The 22,521-nt window shown below is 36.7% G+C and overlaps 2 protein-coding genes and 1 long non-coding RNA gene across 3 annotated transcripts; all 3 read right to left on the bottom strand.

Moving 5' to 3' along the window:
* On the bottom strand, positions 1-7,842 carry LOC112165812. The gene is made up of 15 exons (XM_024302481.2): positions 5,678-7,842; positions 5,468-5,573; positions 4,737-5,360; positions 3,719-4,147; positions 3,295-3,507; positions 3,118-3,210; positions 2,916-3,029; positions 2,026-2,826; positions 1,504-1,770; positions 1,133-1,416; positions 874-1,047; positions 667-777; positions 475-544; positions 271-369; positions 1-137 (listed from the first exon to the last, which is right to left on the bottom strand). Exons 1-15 carry the CDS (start codon positions 7,840-7,842, stop codon positions 39-41), a joined length of 5,649 nt encoding a protein of 1,882 aa, XP_024158249.2. The 3' UTR covers positions 1-38.
* A 17-nt stretch (positions 7,843-7,859) lies between these two features.
* LOC112165822 lies at positions 7,860-11,605 on the bottom strand. The gene is made up of 4 exons (XR_002922980.2): positions 10,805-11,605; positions 8,829-8,900; positions 8,391-8,467; positions 7,860-8,163 (listed from the first exon to the last, which is right to left on the bottom strand). It is a non-coding gene; the product is annotated as an uncharacterized LOC112165822 (long non-coding RNA).
* A 116-nt stretch (positions 11,606-11,721) lies between these two features.
* LOC112165809 (probable LRR receptor-like serine/threonine-protein kinase At1g56130) lies at positions 11,722-21,810 on the bottom strand. The gene is made up of 25 exons (XM_024302477.2): positions 21,478-21,810; positions 20,750-20,954; positions 20,552-20,623; positions 20,396-20,467; positions 20,239-20,310; positions 19,749-19,820; positions 19,568-19,639; positions 19,412-19,483; positions 19,152-19,223; positions 18,987-19,064; positions 18,801-18,872; positions 18,465-18,536; positions 18,309-18,374; positions 17,511-17,579; positions 17,245-17,289; positions 15,706-15,770; positions 15,454-15,612; positions 14,835-15,079; positions 14,385-14,586; positions 14,108-14,272; positions 13,741-13,859; positions 13,004-13,214; positions 12,692-12,923; positions 12,427-12,577; positions 11,722-12,252 (listed from the first exon to the last, which is right to left on the bottom strand). The coding sequence occupies exons 1-25, from the start codon at positions 21,575-21,577 to the stop codon at positions 11,824-11,826; spliced, it is 3,189 nt and encodes a 1,062-aa protein (XP_024158245.1). The 5' UTR covers positions 21,578-21,810; the 3' UTR covers positions 11,722-11,823.
* Between the last annotated feature and the right edge of the window lie 711 nt (positions 21,811-22,521).

Raw genomic sequence — 22,521 nt, 5'->3', positions numbered from 1 at the left:
TCACATTAGAGGGCGTAGGCCATGAGCAACTGCAGACTTTACAACTTCAGGATGTTCTTCAACACATAACTTGCGAGCTCATTACGGACTTCATCAATTTCCACTTGACTATAAACATGGTTAGCTCTCCTACCCCACTGTAATAGTTTAAAAATCACAAATTAAACTCATGCCATGCCATTTGATAAACTGAAACTATAGTATGAACTCCTTTGAAAACTAACAGCAACCTTTAGACTTTGTTATTTCAAAATGAAAAGCTTCAGTTACCTTTTCTGCAAAACCCAAGTTTGTATCATGTATGATGTCCCTCATATATCTCATCACAAAATAGCCACACTGTTTGTCATTTGGCTGTGATGGAATACCCTTCAAAAATACACAACGTGCACCATCAATTAACAACATATACATATATTACTCATTATTGACTGAAGTATTATTCAAAAGTAAATGAATATATCAAACACATACTGCCATGTTCTTCCATTGAGGAAAACCTCGTCCTTTCTTGTTGCGGTCCGCTCTAAACATTGATATGGCACTATATATAAGCAGATCAACATTAGAAAAGACCAACAATTAATGTATAAGGTGACCAACAATAGAAAGGACCAGCATAGTTGAACAAACTTCCAGTGAACAAGTAAGTTTTGAGCAACTTACGTGTCAACAATATCTTTCCATTCTCCGTTACCTCCAAGGCGTCTTTTTAATGGATCCATGAAATAGACAGTGTCATTGTCCGGATCGATCACAGTTAATACCCAATGAGCACTACAGTTCATTAAAATCATTTTAGGAAAATAACCATGTGCATGTAAAAGCGGCAAATATATGAATAATAAAGCTTTGGTTTAAGCATATACATACGATGCATTGTAAGGCACTAAGAAAATCTGGTTTGGAGAAGCACTTATGAGGCGATCTTTTATACTTCGGGACCTCGTTGTTGCACTCCCACACCCTATCTCACCAGTCAAGGCTGGGTCAACGAAACCAACCATGTCTACCATTTTGGACTTTTTTAGCATATCATATAAGTACCTAAAGCACAGGGAACATACATATATCACATACTAACGAATAACCAAAAAAGGTTCTAAACTTCATGTTACCGTAATAAATTTACCTCATGTACAGCACTATGATGGTTCCTGTTACTTCCGCCATGTTTGCAAGCCTTTTAACATCCAAGCCAAGTAGATAGCTCTTAGCATTAATACCGAATACGGGCTCTTCTTTATAAAAGCAAACAGCTTTCCGATCTTTGAATCCTTCTTTTCCCCACTCATATAACTTCTGCAATGCGGCTGGCAAGCTTGATTCGAGTGACTGCAAGTCAAACTCTTCTTCTACATCTTCCGCAAAATGATTCCTTTTCTGCTTCCTACTTGCTTTACCACTTGTTTTTTTCTAAATGAACAAACAAGATAGTTACCAATAGGAAAATCCTCACAATATCAAAATAAAAACTCGCTGTTCATTTACAAATATATGTACCTTTTCATCAAATATGATCAGTTTTTTTGGCCACATTACCCAGCTCCCCATCGCTTGCTTTACTGTTGTTATCTCATCTTCCACAACAAATGGAATCACAGCCTTTTCCTCCAAAGCAGCATAAACAGAAACACGTAATCTGTCATCTCCCAATGGAGTCCCATGACAAACTTCTAATGGACCATCGCTTGTGATAACCGTAGCAAGAGCAACAATATGGTCAGTTGAACCCAATGCTAACTTGCATTTCTTCTCAGTAGGATTTACCTATATATACCAACAATTGAGTAAATAATAATACACATAATAAGATGAGCACACTGATATGCAGAAACTCGTTCAACAATATAAGAACAATCTGTTTTTAGCATGAGTGGTCAATCAACAGATTTTGGGCAGCTACCCAATTCAACATATCAACTATAATAAAAACCCAGCCTAGAAATTATTGAATTCCAGAATTGAATCACACATAGATGCTTAACTAGAACAATATGTAAATAATTATGCAGCTAAATATACCTTTGTTCTTTGATCAAGCAAGGTCAAATCCACCGATTCTATTTCCTCTTTATCATTTATCACCCTATCAATATGCAATTGATTCTTCCCAGCATTATCTTCATGGGTAACTTCTTCAATTGCTGCTTCAAAATCAATGTTCGACTCCTTGACCTTTGAAGTCTTCTTCCTCTGATTTTGCAGCAACTCTTTCTCCATCGCATCCAAAACATTTTTCACTGCGCCATCTTCTACAACATTGTCTTGTTTGTCAGGAGCCTTAAGACATGAATCTTTTGCATGTGAACAACTTGCTTGGCCAGATGTGTGGTCATTGCCCACAACTTTTCCTACTCCAACAGTGGTAACTGCCTCATGGCTCCTTACATCAACTCTTGCTTCCAATTGTTCAATCCTAGAAAGTAAGATTGCCCTTTCAGTTGCCATTATCTTTTCCCTTTCTTCAGCTGCTATCTTTTCCCTCTCTTCAGCCCCTATCTTTTCCCTCTCCTCGGCCGCTATCTTTTCCCTCTCCTCGGCCGCTATCTCTTCCCTCTCTTCAGCATATATCTTCTCCCTCAACTCATCCTCCAATTTCTGTTTCTCTTCTTCAAGTATCTTCCTCACACTTTGTCTCATTGACTCATTAACGCTCTCCTTTCTGCGTTTTGGAAGGTTGAAGTATCCATTTGGGTTACACACATAACCCCCTATGCCTCTAACTCTTCCCGTGTGCTCCGGAGTCCCCAAAGCTAATGTCAGCACATCGTTACTTCCATTTACGGTTAGCTCACCGTCACGTTCCTTGCGTTTCAGTGTCTCCTACCATATGCAATATAGGTTTCAGGTTAAATATCAGAAATGCAATAATGACAGCAAACTAGAATAGCAAAATGAAACGAGATACATACAATTTTTTCAGCAGTTTCTTTAATCACATCATGTTTAAAAGTTCCTTGTTTGGTTTGGCGTGCTTTGACCCAAAGTGTTGCTCTATCGATTTCCTTCTCCGGCTCGATTTTAGACTATATCTCAAAAAAGCTCCATCAGATTTACATTAAAATGATATATGATGTAGCCTTACAGCTAAAAATATCTGACATTTGTACTAACCAGCTCTTCTCTCAATCCCGCGTATCCCTTACGCGACATATGGTGATCATACACATTTTTACGGCGCCTTGCCTTTTGTTCCTCATGCTTTTTCTGCATTTCATTTACATAAATAAGCACACATCTTATTCTTATGTCTTTCTGAAATGTAGTTAAACATTTGATCAAGAAACGTACCAAAAATGACTCGCTTGTCCTTTCCTTTACAAAAACATTCCAGTCATCAACCGTTATAAACCTATAGTCATCTGGGGGAAATTGTAAAGATTCAGGAGCATCCAAATATGGCAACACATACAATGTTGTCAGTCTTGACTTAAATTCTCTCCATTTCGTTCCAGCAGATTTTAAAACCATCTTCTTGCATTCAGGTCCCAATACAAATGATGTCTGCATAAAAACAAGCATTGATGGCAGCAAAAATATAAGAACATGCTTCTAACATGTTTGTGTATTAATAAAAAGAAACTTCAGTTGCATAAATAATATTAGGACATGTCTCTAACATGAATGTGAATTAACAAAGAAAGCTGCAGTAGCATAAATAATATTAGAGTATGCTCTAACATTAAAAACTCACTAATAATTAATAAACACTTACCAAAACGTTCTCCCATAGACTGTTTTTTTTTGTCTTCGATACATTAGGCCAAGATGCTATTGAAATTGGGATATTGGTTCTTGCCAAAACGCCGATGTAGGATTGTAGTGCATCTGCATTATTCCCTATTGGATCCCCATTCTTATCAAATTGGACTATAAGTTTCTTCTTTAGAATCCTGCCCGTTGTCATCCTTGACATTGTAACGCGGTGACGCTTGAGCAGCTTCAGCCCTCCAGTACATCCCTCATCCTCCTCCTGCGTCTTCTTCTTCTTCCCGCGCTTCTTTCTTTTACTCACACTTGCAGCAGAATCTCTTTGTGAAACAGATTCCCTATCCTTGGTCTTTGAAGACTTCGACTTCCTTACTTTATGTGATTTTGAAGTCTTCTTTGTTGGTGATGACACAGCCTTTGAATGCACCATTATCTATACCAAGCAAAAAACCAATAAGTTGAAACTATAGTACTTATACTCTGCACAACATATATATATATATAATAGTAATTTCATTTCAACATAGAATCCATTTTATATGCTGCCACAAAGTTTAATCATTCAACTTGGTATCTTATCACCCCATTAAATTAAGCAAGTTTATAGAATCAATTGTAGAGTTTAATTGACTAACCTTATTTTGCAATTAAAATTTTCCAGTAGCTTGTTAAGCTCTCGTTCTCTCTTACCCTTCAATCACCACAAGTTTCCTGCCAAAATATAACAAAATAGGTACTTTAGTACAAAAGTTAGGCAAAACGGACGCTTACCTACTAAGCATTTAAATAAAAACAAATCAATCATCATCCAAATACATTCAAATGAATACCGATTAGTCATGAATATAAGTACAATGAAGAAAAATCAAATCAGCTAAATAACCCAGGTCAGATTCCAACTTCAACATAAACATGTACAAACAACCATATAAGGCACAGTAATATGAAATTCATTACATGCATTAACAAACTTAATCATTCTTCAAGTAACATTACAATGAGCAGTTCTATTATTCATTAACCAAAATGGTCTCACTTTCTGCTCTAATGTAACCTATTTCTCCCTCTCCACTCTCAATAGATGGCATTCTATCAGTGAAGGGCTGATGATCAATTATAGTGTCTCCAAGCTCATCATCATGAGCCAAGTCATTGTAATCCCTTTGTCGGACTCTTAGAACAACTGACCACCTAGGATCCACAGGATCTTGGACATAAAAAATTTGATAGACAGATGTAGCCAAAGCAAATATGTCATTTAGATGGCCTATCCTTTTCAAATTCACTAACGTGAAACCAAGGTCGTCGACCTTGACACCCTTTGAACTCTCAACCCAATCACACTTAAAGAGGGGCAGTCTAAACTTAGCATAATCCAGCTCCCAAATTTCATCTATCACCCCATAGAAGCTCATATCATCATCTACAGGTTTTCTGTCCCTAGCACTAGCAACAACCATAGCTTCAGCCTCTAGGTAGACGCCACTATTCTGACACACTCGAACATTGTCAAGTGACTTTGTGTAAAACTGAACTCCGTCGATTTTGTAACTGTTGAATCTTGCTACTTCATGGCTTGGTCCTTCCGCAATCCACCGAACTGTTTCAGATATGTTGCTTTCAGGATCATCCAATTGTTGCCCCACCTGTAAAGATAAATTATTACTAAGTCAGGCCTACATAAACAAGCATCATTTAACTAATTGAAAGCAGCTAAAAGATGATATAGAACTTCATACATCCCATGCCTTACCCTTATCTTCACCCAATTTGCAAATGAATTGTTTTGTTTGTCTTTAAGCCACTTCTTATTCTTTTTGAACCTCGGAAAAGCTACCTTCAAATATTCCATATGCTCGCTGCAGACAAAAAGCCAAAAAAAGTTGCAGGGTTAAATATATCTTATGAAGAGATTAATATTAAATATAGAGAAGAGAAAAGATAAACAAAAAATTGGACTTACATAAAGTAGGCTCTGAACTCTTCGGTGTTTTGTAGAACACAAAGATGTGCTTGGTTGAACTCACTACCATAGAGAGAGGACACTTTAGCACCAGAAGTAGGCTTGCACTCCTTAGAACGCTGTTTTGGAATTCCAATAGTTTGGTCGGACAATAAGCGTTCGGCTAAAAACTCCACAGCTTCTTCTGCAATGTAATTCTCTGCTATACAACCCTCAGGACGATTTCTATTGCGAACATAACCCTTGCAAACCTTCATGTATCTTTCAAACGGATACATCCACCGATAGAAAACTGGTCCACATAATTCAACTTCTCTCACTAGGTGAACCGTCAAATGTACCATTATATCGAAGAATGAAGGAGGAAAATACTTCTCAAGCAAGCACAATGTCTCAACAATATCACTTTGAATTTTGGGCAGCTTAGATACCTCAAATGATTTGCTGCAAATCTCAGTAAAGAAAAGACATAACCTGATAACAGCAACTCTAACCGGTTTGTCTAATACAGCCCTTAATGCAACGGGAAGGAGTTGTTGCATTAACACATGACAATCATGAGATTTCATCCCACTAAGCCTTAGATCATCCATTGAAACCAGATTGTGAATGTTCGAACAGTAGTTATGAGGGACCTTCATACAACAAAAACAACCACAGACTAATTTCTTCTCATCTAAGGTCAGATTCCAACTCGCTAATGGCAAGCGATTTTTTTTCGGACCATCAAGATTAGGTGCAAGTTCAGTTCTAATGCCCATCTCAACCAGATCTAAACGGGCCTTTATGCCATCTTTTGTTTTTCCTGGAATGTTTAACAATGTGCCTAAAAGACTATCACAAACATTTTTTTCAATATGCATCACATCTAGGCAGTGGCGAACCGGAAGAAATTTCCAGTATTCAAGTTCAAAAAAGATGGACTTCTTCTTCCAACAAGGTCTATTTTCATCCTCATCCCCTTTGTACGGAGGAGAAGGATGTTTCTTCCCAAATGGCCAACTTAACACTTCTTCTTCCATCCTTTTCAGAACTTCTTCTCCACTCAATGGAACAGGAGCAGCCTCAAGTTCTTGGTGGTTATCAAAAGCAGCCCGTTGCTTTCGGTAAGGATGGTTTCTTGCTTTCCACCTTCTATGCCTCATATAAGCCATCTTCCCTCCATGGACCAACCTCTTTGGTAATGTCTTTTCAAGACATATTGGGCATGCATTATACCCTTTAACAATGCTCCCAGACAAGTTACCATAGGCTGGGAAGTCATTGATTGTCCAAAAAAGTACAGCCTTAAGAGTAAAATACTCGTTGCTGCAGGCATCATAAACTCCCTTTACTCCCTCCCAAAGAACTTTCAAATCTTCGATTAATGGTTCTAAATAGACATCGATGTCATTTCCAGGTTGTTTAGGCCCGGAAATCAACAACGTTAACATCATGTATTTTCTTTTCATACAAAGCCAAGGAGGAAGATTATAGTTGACAAGAATGACTGGCCAACAACTATATTTGCTGCTTAGGGAACTATGAGGATTAAAGCCATCTGATGATAGCGCAAGCCTAAGGTTTCTTGACTCTAAACCAAACTCGGGCCACTTCTCATCAACTGATTTCCAGGTCAACGCATCAGCCGGGTGACGCATTAACCCATCTTTTCGTCTATCAGTGGCATGCCAAGTCAAACTACTAGATGTTTTTGTAGATTGAAACATTCTCTTAAACCTAGGAATCGGTGGAAAATACCAGAGTACCTTAGCGGGTACACCCTCTCTCTCCTTGGAATTTTTTCCCACTTTCCACCTAGAGACGCCACATGTAGGACAATTGACATTATCTGTGTACTGTTTTCTATACAAAATGCAGTCATTAGGACATGCATGTATCTTCCTATAATCCATCCCTAGTGCTCCCAAAGTCTTCTTGGCCTCGTAAACAGATGTAGGAATTTCATTACCTTCCGGAAGATGCTCACCAAAAGCAATCAGCCAATCAGAATAAGCTGCATCGCTCATTCCATGTTTAGCTTTTAAATTATACAACTTCACCAGCACACTCAACTTTGTGAATCGTACACAGCCAGGGTATAATGGCTTATTTGCATCCTCAACAAACTCCTTAAAATCATTGCACTCTGATGAAAACTCATCCTCCTCATCAGACCCATCCATTGTACAATCTACCCCAACATTCCCACCCACAGATTCAGATTCAATTGAACCTGAGGCTGAATCTTCACTACTACCCGAAGACGTATCTTCTTTCTCCCCATGCCACTTCCATACCTTATAAGTTTCATCAACCCCATTATAATACAAATGAGTCTTGATAACAGAGATAGGAAAGAAATCCATATTGCCACATTTTGAACATGGACAAGCAACATTGTTAGGATTTTTCACATTTTCTAAAGCAAACTTCAAGAAACTTCCCACCCCTAACTCATAAGCTAAAGATCTTTTATCTGCATGCATCCAAGACCTATCTTCCATCTAAATAAAGAAGACAACAAATAGCATATCATTCCGCTGTTCCACAACACATATACAAATACACAACATTCAAAATCCAAAGTTTAAGCATATATATATAGATAAAATTCTCATCAACAACCCATATTATATCTTGCCACAAAGTTTAAGCATTCAACAAAACAACTTATCAACCCCATTAAAGTAACCAAGTTCAAAGAATCAATTGTATGGTTGAATTGACTAACCTTCGTTTGCTATTAAAATTTTCCAGCAGCTTTTTGAGCTCCCTTTCTCTCTTACCCTTGCAATCTCCACAAGTTTCCTGCCGTTCATGTAACAAAAGAGGTACTTTAGTACATAACCAATGGCAAAACGGATGCTTACATGATCTTAGCATTTAAATAAACCTTGGTTAGTGGACTGGAAGAAAGTAACAACACTCATAGATAAAAAAAGATCTCTAAACTTCTCGAGTTTACTTATAATAAAATCATTACTTAGTAAGAGCAGTATGCAAAACTGATGCAAACACTATAAAATTGAACCAATATCAAGATTTAATTAGCAATTTCTACAGGTAAATGCAATGAAAATATAGGGTTGATGTATCCTCATCAACTTCTCATTGTTCAATCATTAACCAACCAAATGAAAATAGAACATCATAAAGTAAGTAAAGTTACCGTGTTTAATCTTCTTGCCCAAGGTATCAATACTCCATCTAAGCCTCCAACTCTTGCTGAATTTGAGAAAACCTTCAAATAGAACAACAATCAAGTATCTTGGTTAGAATTTCAAATAAGAGATCAAAACGGCACCTAAAGATTAACTACATGTGTTCTGAACAATGTTACTAAATTCCCTGTATCATTCAATCCAAATTAATAAAGCAACAAATATCAACTCATCTAGACCATAAGGTGCTCATTATGTTGCAAAATTAATCTCCAACATTCAATAGAAAGGCTTGAATTTAACTTGAACAACAATCAAGTTTTCGGTTTCTTGTTCTTATCTTTACTGTCCAAATGAGATACCATTATATTAAAAAAAAAAAAAAAAAAGACATTCTCAAATAAATAATAATACTCCGAGTGCATCCATGCACCAAATTTTAGTATCTTCCATAATAGATAATACCTCTAAGTAACATCAGTAGCACTTTAGCAGTTTATTATAGCATTGCTATCTACCTAAAACATCACCAAACTCACAGGACCAAAAACAATTGACAGGAAATTAAAAAAAAACAAAAATTAAACTTGCGAATCAGAGAAACTCCAATGTTTGACAGGAAGCGTGGAACTCGTATACTTAATTGCTAATTTGCTTTAAACATTGACATTACAGTTCACAATGGGGTTGATTAAGTCAAGGCTAAATTTTGAGCTATTCCAATAGTCACCATTTATATATATGTTAGTTAAGCAGGAAGTCTCACTAACCACTAATATATATTGCTACTTTCCCTCTCATGAGCAAAACTTTCTTGAGTTGACAATAAAATTTTTACGTCTCGAACCAAATATATTTCACATTAACATCAAGTCAACAATAAGATATGGTTACGAAGATATAGAATGGGCTGTACATGTAAAGGTATTTTATGCTCATGAGTTCATCTCATCGATTCCTGATGAGTATACAATTCTTACGATTACTAATTGTTGAGCAAACCCACAACACTAGTATGTGCTCTAAATTCTGAAACTGAATATTAGATCAAGGCAAGTAATTTTAAAATTGAAAGAATCTGTCCATTTTGTCCACAATGACAAGATGCAAGAACTATATATCAACAATCCTCGATACTCAAATGGATAACTAGATGTCTTACTTCTGTTTTAAATTCATTGTTCTTTTATTTATGCATGCATTGAAAATTTAGTTGACAATAATGCAAGTAGATGTTGATTCTGGTTTTCAAAAGTTCAATCTGTAATAAAGAGTTCATTTTGAATATAAGCTAAAAGCCAAAAACCCAATTTCACAGAGATAGAGGATTGCACTTTTCAGCTTCCATTTTGATTTAACTGTAAATTACCTAATTAAACTATGCATTTTGAATCAGGATTCAGTAATATGGTTTCCACTGCATAAACTCAAGAAGATTGTCATACATGACTAGATGATAATCACTAACCAATCCCTATATTTTCTTTTATAAATTTTGAATTGAGAAGTATTTTTACGGAGCAAAACATAATAGAAAATCTGCACAAATCCTCCAGAAAATATGAACTATATGCTTACAGAAAGCTACTAGATTCACAAAAGTAATTAAGATCCATGGTTAAAGTAATGTATCCCAACATCAAAAACCAATTCACATTGTAAATTCGACCAGAATAGCTGAAATAACCCAATATTCATACCAAGAACAGCAGGATCCATCATATCTAACCAAAATCAAGCACACAATAGACCCACAATCAAACAGCAGAAAGAATCTATTCTATTCTATTATCATCAATTGGCTGGGTATTCCAGAAAACCAGACTTTCTGTCTTGGGTTGAATTTACCTTCTCTATTCCAGAAAACCGCATGATAATTACAACAATATATCGTAACTTGAGAGGACCCAAGTGAAAACAAGATGTAATAGCAAAACCGAGTTACAGAATCGAAGAGAATCAACAGAAAGAAACGATTTCATACCAGAAATTTGATCTTGTAGCTAGGTGCGACGGGAAAAAGAAACAATTTGGTCTCCACTTGCCCCTGGGTGCGACGAGAACCAGTCGGAGAGGCTAACAGTGCTTCGTTCCAAGGGAATCGATTAGATCTAGAGAGGCTGAACTGGCGTCATCTCAGTTCATCGACTCAATCTCAGTTCACCGACTCAATCTCATTCTAAGAGAGATGAGATTGGTTAGAGAGAAGAATGAGGGTTTGGGAGAGTGAGGTCTAGGCTACAGAGTGAGGAATTTCGTTTGGCTTTGGGTATGTTGAGATAGAGAGGATTCCGGTTTTGGATTAGGTGTGTCGAGAGTGAGGCCACTGGGCGAGAGCTAGCTAGGTCTTGTTTTTGGATCTGTCGACAGTGAGTTGAGTCAATTAACATAGAGCAAGGGCTAGCTGTCGAAAGAGGGGTACGTTTTGCTATTATTTAGTTCTTTTTGTTATGTTTTTTTCTCCAAGTGTTGGGGTTTCAGCCGGATTTGTGAGGCCCTATCAATTTGGACAAGGAATCACACAATGGGTTTACGTAAGAACGTCGTCTGAATACAATCAAAGCCTCGTCTCTTATTAATTGGACTTCCCGCCTTGAGGAGCTGGAGAAAGATGGAGGAGGGAAATTTCCCTCCTTTCTGTCAGACATATTTATTAGACGACAGGTTTTTTGTTTATCGTCGTATGACTGACACATGTTGGGGAAAATTTAGGGCTTCAGATGGGTTTGGCATGACATAACTTGGTGGCAAACTTGGCGCTCAAATTTTTTAGGGTCATACAACGGTTCTGTCCTTATACGTCTTCTGAATTGATTCATAATTCCATATCAGACGACAGATTTTCTAAAAACAACGTCTAAAAAAATAAAAATCAATCACACGACGGAAAACTCTAGTATGTCGTCTGAGTGGCGTCGTCTGATTCAATTTTTCTAGTAGTGTGTATCAAGAGAAAAATAAATGTATAATCAATCACTCCAGTGTACCGATTATTCTATTCCTTCAAAACTCATCTACATTTGTATTATTGAGTATGGAAAGAGTAGCATTTGAAGGTAATTGCCCTGCATTCTCCATTACGCTTGTACTTGCCGATGACTTGTAAAAGCTGAAGTCAGTTCCTCTAGTTGACATATCAGTTCCTAGACTGTTGCCAGTACTCACATCACCAAATTTCGTTTGGCTGGTGATAGTAGTTACATCATCAAATCTCCAATCTGTCAAGTAACCAGGCTTTGAAATAGCAGAAGTCACTTCAATATCTCCTGCAAGCATTCCGATCACGCGAGACATAGGTGGTCGTAGCATTGGTGATGATTGAGTGCACAAAAGTCCTATGTTGATAATTCGTCTTGCTTCTTCCTCATTGAATTCGGATAATCTAGAGTCTACTAGATCAACTTCACGTTTGTTTTCATGCAAGTTCCAAGCCTAAGGAGGAAGAACAGAATAGTATTATGGAAAGTGAAACAATGCCGAAGATAACTAAAAGATCTGTCATGGTAAACCTAAACCTCTTCATGGTAGCGGAACACAGTGTAACAGCATTAATCATGACACAATGAACATATCAAAGTCAAAATCTGAAAAGCATAAAGTTCTTACCGATTCAAGAAGATAAACCATATCGCCTTTCAAACTTGGATCAGAATTTGGCCTACCGCTGACAATTTCTAGAATGACAACACCATAAGCAAACACATCGGTCTTCTCTGTCAGGTGTCCACGCATAGCATATTCCGGTGCAAGATACCCACTGCATTATTAACAATTGCATGCGCTATTTGTAACTCACCCAACATACTTTTGAGTTAAAAACGAAATGAGAAACGACAAGAAAATAAGGTGGCCAAAATGTTTGAGATCTTACATTGTTCCCGCAACCCGAGTACTCATGTGGGTCTTTTTATCATCATAATGCTTCGCCAAACCAAAATCTGATATTTTGGCAATGAGATTAGAGTCAAGCAGAATGTTACTTGCCTTCACATCTCTGTGTACAATTCGAAGCCTTGATTCTTCATGAAGATAAGTTAAACCTCTAGCTACACCCAAGCATATATCAAAACGTGTCTGCCAATCAAGATGCAAGGTTCTTTTTCCTGTTTCATACAAGCCATAATTATAAATCTTTATGCTATTACGAGCTAGAAGTAATAAATTGATAATGGTATTCTCATACCAAATAATGCTTGATCAAGACTCTTGTTCTCCAGATACTCATAGACAAGGAGCCGTTTAGCTCCCTCGGTGCAGAATCCATACAAATTTACTAGGTTATTGTGTCGCACAGAAGATATAGTGGCAATCTCAGTCACAAACTGGTTCTTTCCTTGGTGCGATGACGCAGACAATTGTTTTACGGCAATTACTCTTCCATCATTTAGAGTACCCTATTAATAACAAAAATCTATCAAAGTTGGGAAAAATTAATATGTACTGTTCATGACTGACTCACGCACTAACTTTTGAGCTTAATGTCATAAATGATTATTGATGAATTAAATGTCATATATATAGCAATCACAAGAGATGCATGTGCTTTAGGAGATGCTTGTGCTTTATGCTCTTCAACTATTTTAAGGATGATGCTTTTTCTCATACCATCCTAATTTTCACAAATGGAAGCACTTGGCATTCTACCAATGAAAAGATCTAATGGCAAGGTAGGTACTGCTGCCATTTCATGAATACAAGAGCAACAAATTTTATAAGGGACATGAAGAAACAATTTTAGAAAGTTTATTAGGAAAAAAGAAGGAAACAAAGAGTCTGGTGTTTCAAGATGATAAGGTTTTCATTCATGCATATGCAGTAAATATACAATATTCTTGCATCAAGCAGTAAACATTAAAGTATTCACATGTATGTAACCACACCATGAAAAATCGAAAATCCTTAATCAGAATAGTAACTTACTTTGAAGACAGGCCCAAATCCTCCCTCTCCAAGCTTATTATCTGGACTAAAGTCATTTGTAGCTGCCTTCAGTTCAGAAAAACTGAAAGTGAGAGGTCCAAGATCTATCCCCAATAGCTCTGCAAATTTATCACAATGAATATGTCTGTTAGCATGTTTCTCTCACAATCAGTTTGCATTCTTTTTTTCTTTTATTTAGTTAATTATGAAGTATGCATCGATGTTTTTCTCACAATCAGTTTGCTTTCTTTCAAGTTACATAAAATATCCTAGTTTACAGAAATAAAACAACAAAAGTAGAAGATTCCATCTATAGCTAATACAATATATGCCTTTTGAGAAGTCAAAACTTTTGTTATCAATTTACCTTCATCATAGTCATCATCAGTGTTGTGCCTCTTTCTTCTTTGAACAATATAGAAAAGCATCACCACCAGAATTAAAACTCCACCACCAACAACAATTCCCACAATCAGCCCAGTCCTATTCTTCTTAATACTTGGCAGCTTGTTGCTGACGGTAGGTTTGAATTCTGTAGAAATTAAAGGCTTTTGGTCAACAGCATGGAGCACACTGAAAGATAGCATTGGAAACTAATACATTGGTCCAACTGTAATTCCCACTTTAATTGTCATATACTTTACCAGGTGTAGCACTGATGGCTGAAATAAGAGGTCCGTATGTACCCTCCTCTGGTATGCAGCAAGTCCCCTTTCCAGCCCAGAAGAAATGGATTTCAAGGTAATTCTCTGAAACCACCTGAGCCTTGTAAACCTTTTCAATAGCTAGCAAAGATGTCCTATTTGTCTCCTTTCGTATATCAAAATCTTTAACAACAAGAACGTCCTGACGACAGATAGATGAGGAACATTTAACATCTTGCTGCATATATATGTGATGTTTTTGGGCATAAATAAGAAATATCTGATGGTTAAAGCTTAAAGGTAATAAATGAGAGACCAGAAATAAGATCTTGGTGCTGGTATTCTTTTCTTTCAGTGATACTCAATATCTATCAGATTTAAAGTGCATCTTTTCCAGAGCATGGTTTTATTAAAATAATAATAATAATAATAATTTGAGATCATACAGACCTGGATATATATATCAAACACACGTCTTCCAAGACTTTTTCTTTTAGGAGTATCTAGGATAGCTTGTTCTGCAAATTCAAGCGTCACGGTATACTTTCCATTCTCAAGACCCAAGCCATAGTATCTGAGTGATGAAGCAGAGATCCTTGCACTCTGAAATAGCACAGGGTCTGAAGTATTTCCGATTGGAGATGAAGTGGATATTGTATACTTTGGATTGTTGGTCCCAGTCAAATATGATGCAGCTGTTGGCATTATTGATTAACAAGAATTAAGTTAAAAGTAAAAACTTGAGTGAGGACAGATTTTCATTTCATACAAGATGCGAGATAATCAACAGGTGGATAATATCTTGACAAAGGTAGTGTAAAATAGACCTTTCCATTCTTGACTAGACAATTTTTGGCATTCAAGACATCTATGCACAAACTTGATGAGGAACCTTGGTGTGATTACTAAGAATGTTTAATTTTTAGAGGTTAAATTAGAATATGCTACCATAGCTGACTTGAGACTACTAATATTATTGAAAGCTTCATAACAGCTTAGTTCATGTAAATTCCTTGGTATAGATATTTCAAACTCCTTATGGAGGAGAACAAAAATGAAGAACTATTACCCACAAACTGTGTTTTAAGACCGACATTGCTAACTCCCCATCTGTTTGTGTCAGTCACATAATATGTAGCTGGACCAAGGGGCTCAGTGTCCGTCTCATACACAGTTCCATTGGATAACGTAGTCTGAGGACCACCGCAGTTAATCATGAAGTTATAATCTGGGAAAAGATACAAAAGAAGTTGTCACAGAATGTTCAGAGAGGCATTTTAACTTAGAATGTTACATCATATGAGGTTTGAACTGTACTTACAAACTGGACGACCACGGTGGCAAGGAAAGCCCTTTTGAAGGCAATTCAACCCTGAAGGTAGATCACTGAAATGGAAAAGAAAATAACTAAGCACTTAAATGAGAATATAGCAGTTATTTGTTCGATTATAAACAACAACCATATCTGTTCTACCTCCCACCCTCCACAAAATTCAAAAACCCTCATATTCGTTTCCATCCATACAGCTCAGAACATTGCCAACATAGCACATCTCTCCAAAACCACACCCCATTTCTCGCCTCCCAAAACAATACACTCCCTCACAGAATAATGCCTGACATGAACGAGGATCACTCAAACTTGCACTAGCCTCCTTGAAGAGACGTTGCCATAAAGAAGAAGCTACTGAACAAGAAGACTCTAAACTCCATGCTCTCCTTTCAAGTTTATCTGAAACAAGCAGAATAGAAACAACGTCCATACTCTCCTAATTTTCAATTACATTGCTGTAAGCTCCCCTTCCTGTATTTTTTTTTATTTCTTCAATCAACATAGAAACTAGGAATCGACAAGTTAAGATATTCAGAGAGCCAATAGAGATAAGGGTAAAGAACACAAAAGGTTGCTTCCCCCACCCAATGGTCTTCCAAAAACCTCATTCTTTTCCCCCATTTTCTAACCCCAAAACAACAACAGAAGCCAAAGAAGCACTTCTTTTAAGGAACATCCATCCATGGGCAACCTCTAACAACTATCAGGATCTCAACCAATTTCATGCAGTCCATATTTACCAAGTCTCCAACCCCAAAACCTCCTTTTTGTCCTTCACTTGAGTCACCTGAACCAAGTGATCTTTCTTGCTTCCCGCCACCTCTTCCCACTACCCCTTCCAACCTCCTTGCCACACCACAAGGAATGTCAAGCTACTCATCCACGACTGAACCAATGTCAACCCCCACTCTCTCCCCCAGACAAGAAAGCTTACTGGATCCTCTAATCTTCTTCCAGTACTCTCCAGCACTGGTCCCCAGGGTCTCAAATGCCCTCCCTACCACCAAGACCTCCACCAACTGCCTATCCTTGCTGCCTCAACAAGCTTGCTCAATCAATCAACTACCAATGTAAGTGAAAAACGAGAACAAGAACGTCCTTGGCAAAGCCCCTTTTAAGATCGAAACTTTTCTGTAAGTCTCCCATTTAATTACACAGCCTCTTATCAACTTCCTCCAAACCCTTTTTGCTCCAAAACATAATCCAAAGTATTCCAATCCACATAATAAAATGATTTATAGACTGCGCATTCTTATATTGATGAAGGTAGATGAGGCAATTAGATCAGTGGATCGACAGTGGGATCCTGAGTAACAATTGAACCAACTAGAGACTTGATTAAGGATCCAAAACAGTACCATCATGACAGCTCAGGTGAAACATAAGACACGAGTGGTACGATAGTAGCCTCAGTTACCATTTTAAAAAGCCAAAACTATGGAAGACATATATTGCAAGTGATATGGGACTGTCACGTGCATTATCAAAATGTTCACATTAAATGTGAGCTCAGATCTAAGGAATCACCTGCTGTCTGAACTGTTTATGCTGAAGTTGTTGGCCACTAAGTTGCTGCAAAATACACCCAACAGACAGAAATGTTAATATCATCTTATAATATATGATGCAAGCCCATCCTGCCAAAGAAAAAAGAATCTGTAATCAAACTAGCTAAGTGTAACATACAAAAGTAAGCACAGTTATCAAACAATAAAACTTTTAACCAAAAGGGAACGAAAAATAGCAAACAGAACATAAAAGCTAAATGTAAATGTGGAATGCCAAAGACATACAGCTGTAAGTTTTGTTCGTTGACCCAACTCGGAAAGCTCTGGCCTACTAGATTATTGTAAGACAAATCTCTGCATTCATTTCATACAAAAATGTTAAATACTTTCATACAATGAATACAACACAACAGTGTCACATTATCAAATTTAGTCATTTGTCAGTCATACATATAGTACAATACATGATTTTGCACCATAACAATATGAATCTACATACTCCTACAGTCAGACAATACAGCTACAATCCAAGTTAAGGAAGAACTATTTGTAAAAGAAAAAAAAAATTAAAAAAAAAAATAAAGAAATGCAGGCCTTCTATAAATTAAATGCAAGTCGCTTTATGGGATGAATATTAGGCTTTTAACTATAACTCATCATTGCTGCTTACTATTTATTTCCTCATAATGTTATCAAGTGGCCTAGTTACGATTATTCTAGTGGTGAGACAAATCTGTTAATTACTTATCTCTGCCTACTGAAAATAGATCTGTACTATTTACTAAGTTTTAAGTTTTTCATATAAATCGTGAACCCAAAGACAATGTTTAGCATCTAGTATCGACATCACTAAAAAAAATACAAAATTTAACTAGAAAAGGAAAGTGACAGTATTCAGAATCCTTCAAGTTCACCAAAAGGAAACTGACACGTACAATTCAAATAAAGACGAATCAAGTGTAGTATCCTTGTCATCACCAAAGAGATGACTTGATATCACATAGAAATTTATTTTCATACAAAACTCCAGTTTGATTGCATTACAATAAATGATGTATGAAGAAAATATGCTGAAATACTTACACAACAAGAAGAGACGAGCTTTTAGACTCAGGAAGGCTACCATTCAACTTATTGTTTCCAAGAAACCTAATTATGAAGACAGAAATATATGCCTCAATATGAAGAGTATATTCTGGACAAATATAAAGAAATTAAGAAGCATGGATGACATATTACAGGATGGCGAGCACATTCATATCAAATAGTGAGGCTGGTATTTGTCCATTCAAATTGTTGAAGCTCAAATCCCTGCAGTACAAAAGGAACAATAATGCATTTAGTCAAAAGCAGCTAGTAGTAACACATAATCATGGTGCACCCAAAGCTGTGAGATTCACTATAAACCAGATCATCATTAGTTAGCCTAATAGGTAATTACGTATCATTGCGTTATGTAAGAAGAGAATCATATATGGTATCGCTGCTCTTCAGTACATAAGGAAAATGGGTTTCAGGTTGGGAAATTTGGGTTTGCTCAACATATATGACCACCAATCAGAAAGAAAAGCTTACAGGTGAACCAATTTTTGGTAATCTCCAATGTTGGAAGGAATTGAATCAGAAATATTGTTATTCCTCAGCATTCTGCAGGATGTGAAACCAAGCTGTCATAATAGATTTCAGAATGAAAACAAACAACAAAAGAGAGATATGCTAAATGTCCAAATAAATTCAAATGTAGAGAACGATTTGGCTTACAAGACTTCTAGAGACGTCATATTCTTGATAAATCCAAGAGAAGAGTTTTCATTGGCAATTGTTAAATCAGTAATTCGCCTATAATTACATCACACAGGAAATGGTAAAAGATATAGATATGCACAAATAAACAAATGGTGACAAGTAGACCAGGTAGATACTCACAGCTCTGTCAAAAGAGTCAATCTGGACAGTGAAGATGGTATGGAACCTTCAAAGGAGTTTCCCTGAAACCTCCTAACAAACATTTAGCTAATTATTAATGGACTATATCAGAGACAAATTTTTCTCAGATATCATTGAGCTTAAATGCTTAATTCTGAAGCATAACTAAATGATGAACCTATTATCATTCAAAGGCAAGTGAACTGAATGGAATTATATATATCAAGAGGAGGGGGGGGGGGAGACAGAGAGAAACTCACAAGGTAGTAAGCTTTGTCCAATCTCCTATGAAGTCCGGTATCCTGCCAGTGAGGTTTGTATCTGTTGCCCAACTGAAACAAACACCGGTAACCTCTGATATCAAATAACAGTTCTTCCCCTATTTATCACAATTTGGACGTAAAGCTCTTACTCACAATGTTTCCAAGTTTGTTAGATTAGCAAATGTTGGAGGAATCTCACCGCTAAGTCCTGAATTATCAATGAAACTGCATGCCAAAGTGTAAACAATAATCCATTGTCATAAATATGTGTATTGATATCTAAAACATACTTTGTAGATGAAAGGAAAAGAAAAGGCATATATATGAGACTTACATCTTTTTTATTGTTGTTAAATACCCAATCTCAGGTGGCAGAGAACCAGAAAGGTTGAGTGTCCCAACAGCCCTACAACATTGACAAGTAATCAGTTAAAAATTTGTGGATATGTTAGAAATTTTGAGTTTTAGATAATCAAGATTAAGTAAATGCAGGTATATGACTACAGCAGCTGACAGTTACAGGATTTTCTGGTGAAAAACAGTTGCTTGAATTAAATAATATGGTTGCATGCATGCTTGAATTTAAAAAAGCAAAAACATCAAGTACTTATGTTTCCACCTGTTTGCCCACACATCCAAATAAAAACAATGCACATATCAATGAATAATATACATATACAAGTGTGTGTTCTCTTTTCTGAATTAATGACACATTCAAATTTAACAATCCATGCACAGAGGCAGTGATAGTATCTAAAATGAGAAAACTTAACATGGTAAATATCAGATTGTCTTGTCTGAAGCTTCAAAATTAGATGACTTACAAGAATGTCAAATTGGTGAGTTTTGCAATTTCCTTTGGTAGTTCACCTGATAAGTCGTTGTGTCCAAAGTTCCTAGAAATTAAAATACAAGTACAGGTGTAAAAAATAACATTCTTTAAGAGGAATATGCTCTTTAATCAAATTCAGATTGGCTTACAAGTATGTGATGCTGGTTAGATTTCCAATCGATGCAGAGATAGGTCCTGTCAAGTAATTTTTTTCCACATTCCTATAATGAAGAAATGGAGGAAATTAACGAACAACTTGGGTACGTAGTAGCTACCAATAATTTATACGAGTTTACCAAACATACAGATATTGAAGGAAAGTCAAAGCATAGAGCTCTTCTGGAATTGGAGCAACAATGTCCAAAGTAGATGCTTTCCTGCAAATTCAAATTGCAGATGAAAATGATGCAAGTGGTGATATGACTGATATCATAGATAAAGTGAAATTCTTGAGAAAGGCAGCGTTTGAGTAGAAACAACAATAGAGGATGAGACATAATTACAGTTGGGTAATGTGGCAAGTTGAGTTTGTAACAGAAGAACAGTTGCATTTGACGAAGGGATTGTAATCATTATCGTCGTTAAAGAAATAACCGGTGTCATCAGCTTCATCTACCGCAAGTCCACTGCATGGGTCACCAGTTGTGTTCCATTGCTTCGTATTGGCTGTTACATTCCATTTCTGAAAGATTGCATCCAGCGCTCTCACTGCAACACCAATTACAAAGAATTAATCCATGTCTTCCACAAACCAAACTGTTCTTTTTCTTTTCTTTTTTTACCCCAAGTTTGACAAAATATACGAGTTTTTAGAATGTTGATGGGGTAGAATTCACTTCCATTCGAGTAAAATTACTTCATTTTGTTTCAAACCAACAGATGATTAGTCAAGCGAAACAACATTATTGACTAATCTGCAACCCCTTTCCATCAAAGACAGGAGAGAGTGCACCAAGCACTGGAAGAATACCCCTCATCCCTAAGCCGAGTCAAGCAGACATAGAAAGAAAAACGCAAAACAACCAACATTTTTTTCCACACAAGACAACATTTCAATGGAAAGTACAGCACACAAAAGAAAACATTTGCTAAAAAATCAAAGTTATTAACTTTCACCCACTAAGTTTTGATCTTTTCGCTGCCCAAGAAAACAAGTTACTAAGCTCACTTCAACTATCAACGGGAAAACGCATAGTACCGCTATATTGAGAGACAGAGAGAGATAAATCACCTTCAGAGGGATCTGTGGTGGGTTGAGCTTGTGCAACAAACCCAGAGATGAATATGCTGCAGGCTGCTGCAGCATACCAAAACCACACCACCAGTGACATGAATCTGATCTTCCTTCCTTTCCTACAATATTGCTCAATCAATCCAAAACTATGGACTCTCTTTTCTCAATCCCCAAAGACAGAGAGATAAAGATAGAGAGAAGAGTTTTGGAAATGGCTGCTAGCTGAATATAGACTGGCGCCGCAGCAGTAGTCACCAAAGTTGAATTCAGTGAAAAGCAGAAAGTCAAATCCCAGAGATATGAGAAAGGTGGCAAGGACCCCCCATATATAAATGTCGCCTACTCGATGATAACAAAGAGAAGCCGACATGGTAAGAGGCTACTTGGTCTGCCAACAGCTGCTGGAGAATGGTGGGGGCCAATTTTCTGATGAAGATTATTAGATAAGTGCAGGAAATCATTAGGAAATTGGAAAAAAAAAAAAAAAACATGCATGTGCAGTTAGACTTGGAATCATCCACTTGGTGTTTTGTGTTTTTAGTGAAAGAGGGAATCCAGCCCTTGACATATTCTATTAGAGGAAAGGACTGTTGTCCCAATGACAGGGTCAAAATTTCATATTTCAACTCGTATTTATTCGTTTTTCTTAAGAAAATTGAAAAAGAAGTTGAAAAAGAACTTGAAAATGGGAGTAGTTGAGAAATCTGATCATCGACTTATTCAACTAGTTTCAAATCGAAAAAACTTCTTCAACTAGTTCCAGAGAAAGGGAACAGGGTGGCAAATCGTTTTGCTAGTTATTTGAGCACTAAAAGTCACAATATACAGTTTTATAGCTGGTAGTTTTATAATTTGTTATATTTCTGTACGTAAGATTTACGTGATATTTATAAATATAATGTTTATGCTCCTTATTTTATGTTGTACTCACAAAAATGATCACAGTATCATTTTATTTTATGTTTTATTCACAAAGAAGATTGACTCGAGCCTTTTTTTTTTTTTTTTTCTTTTAAGAATAATCTTCTCAAATCACTTTTT

Source organism: Rosa chinensis, chromosome 5 (assembly GCF_002994745.2).
Source record: "Rosa chinensis cultivar Old Blush chromosome 5, RchiOBHm-V2, whole genome shotgun sequence".
In the NCBI taxonomy this organism is placed as follows: Eukaryota; Viridiplantae; Streptophyta; class Magnoliopsida; order Rosales; family Rosaceae; genus Rosa; species Rosa chinensis.
Note: the sequence above shows the minus strand (reverse complement) of the source record. Positions and strands in the feature narration are given on the sequence as shown.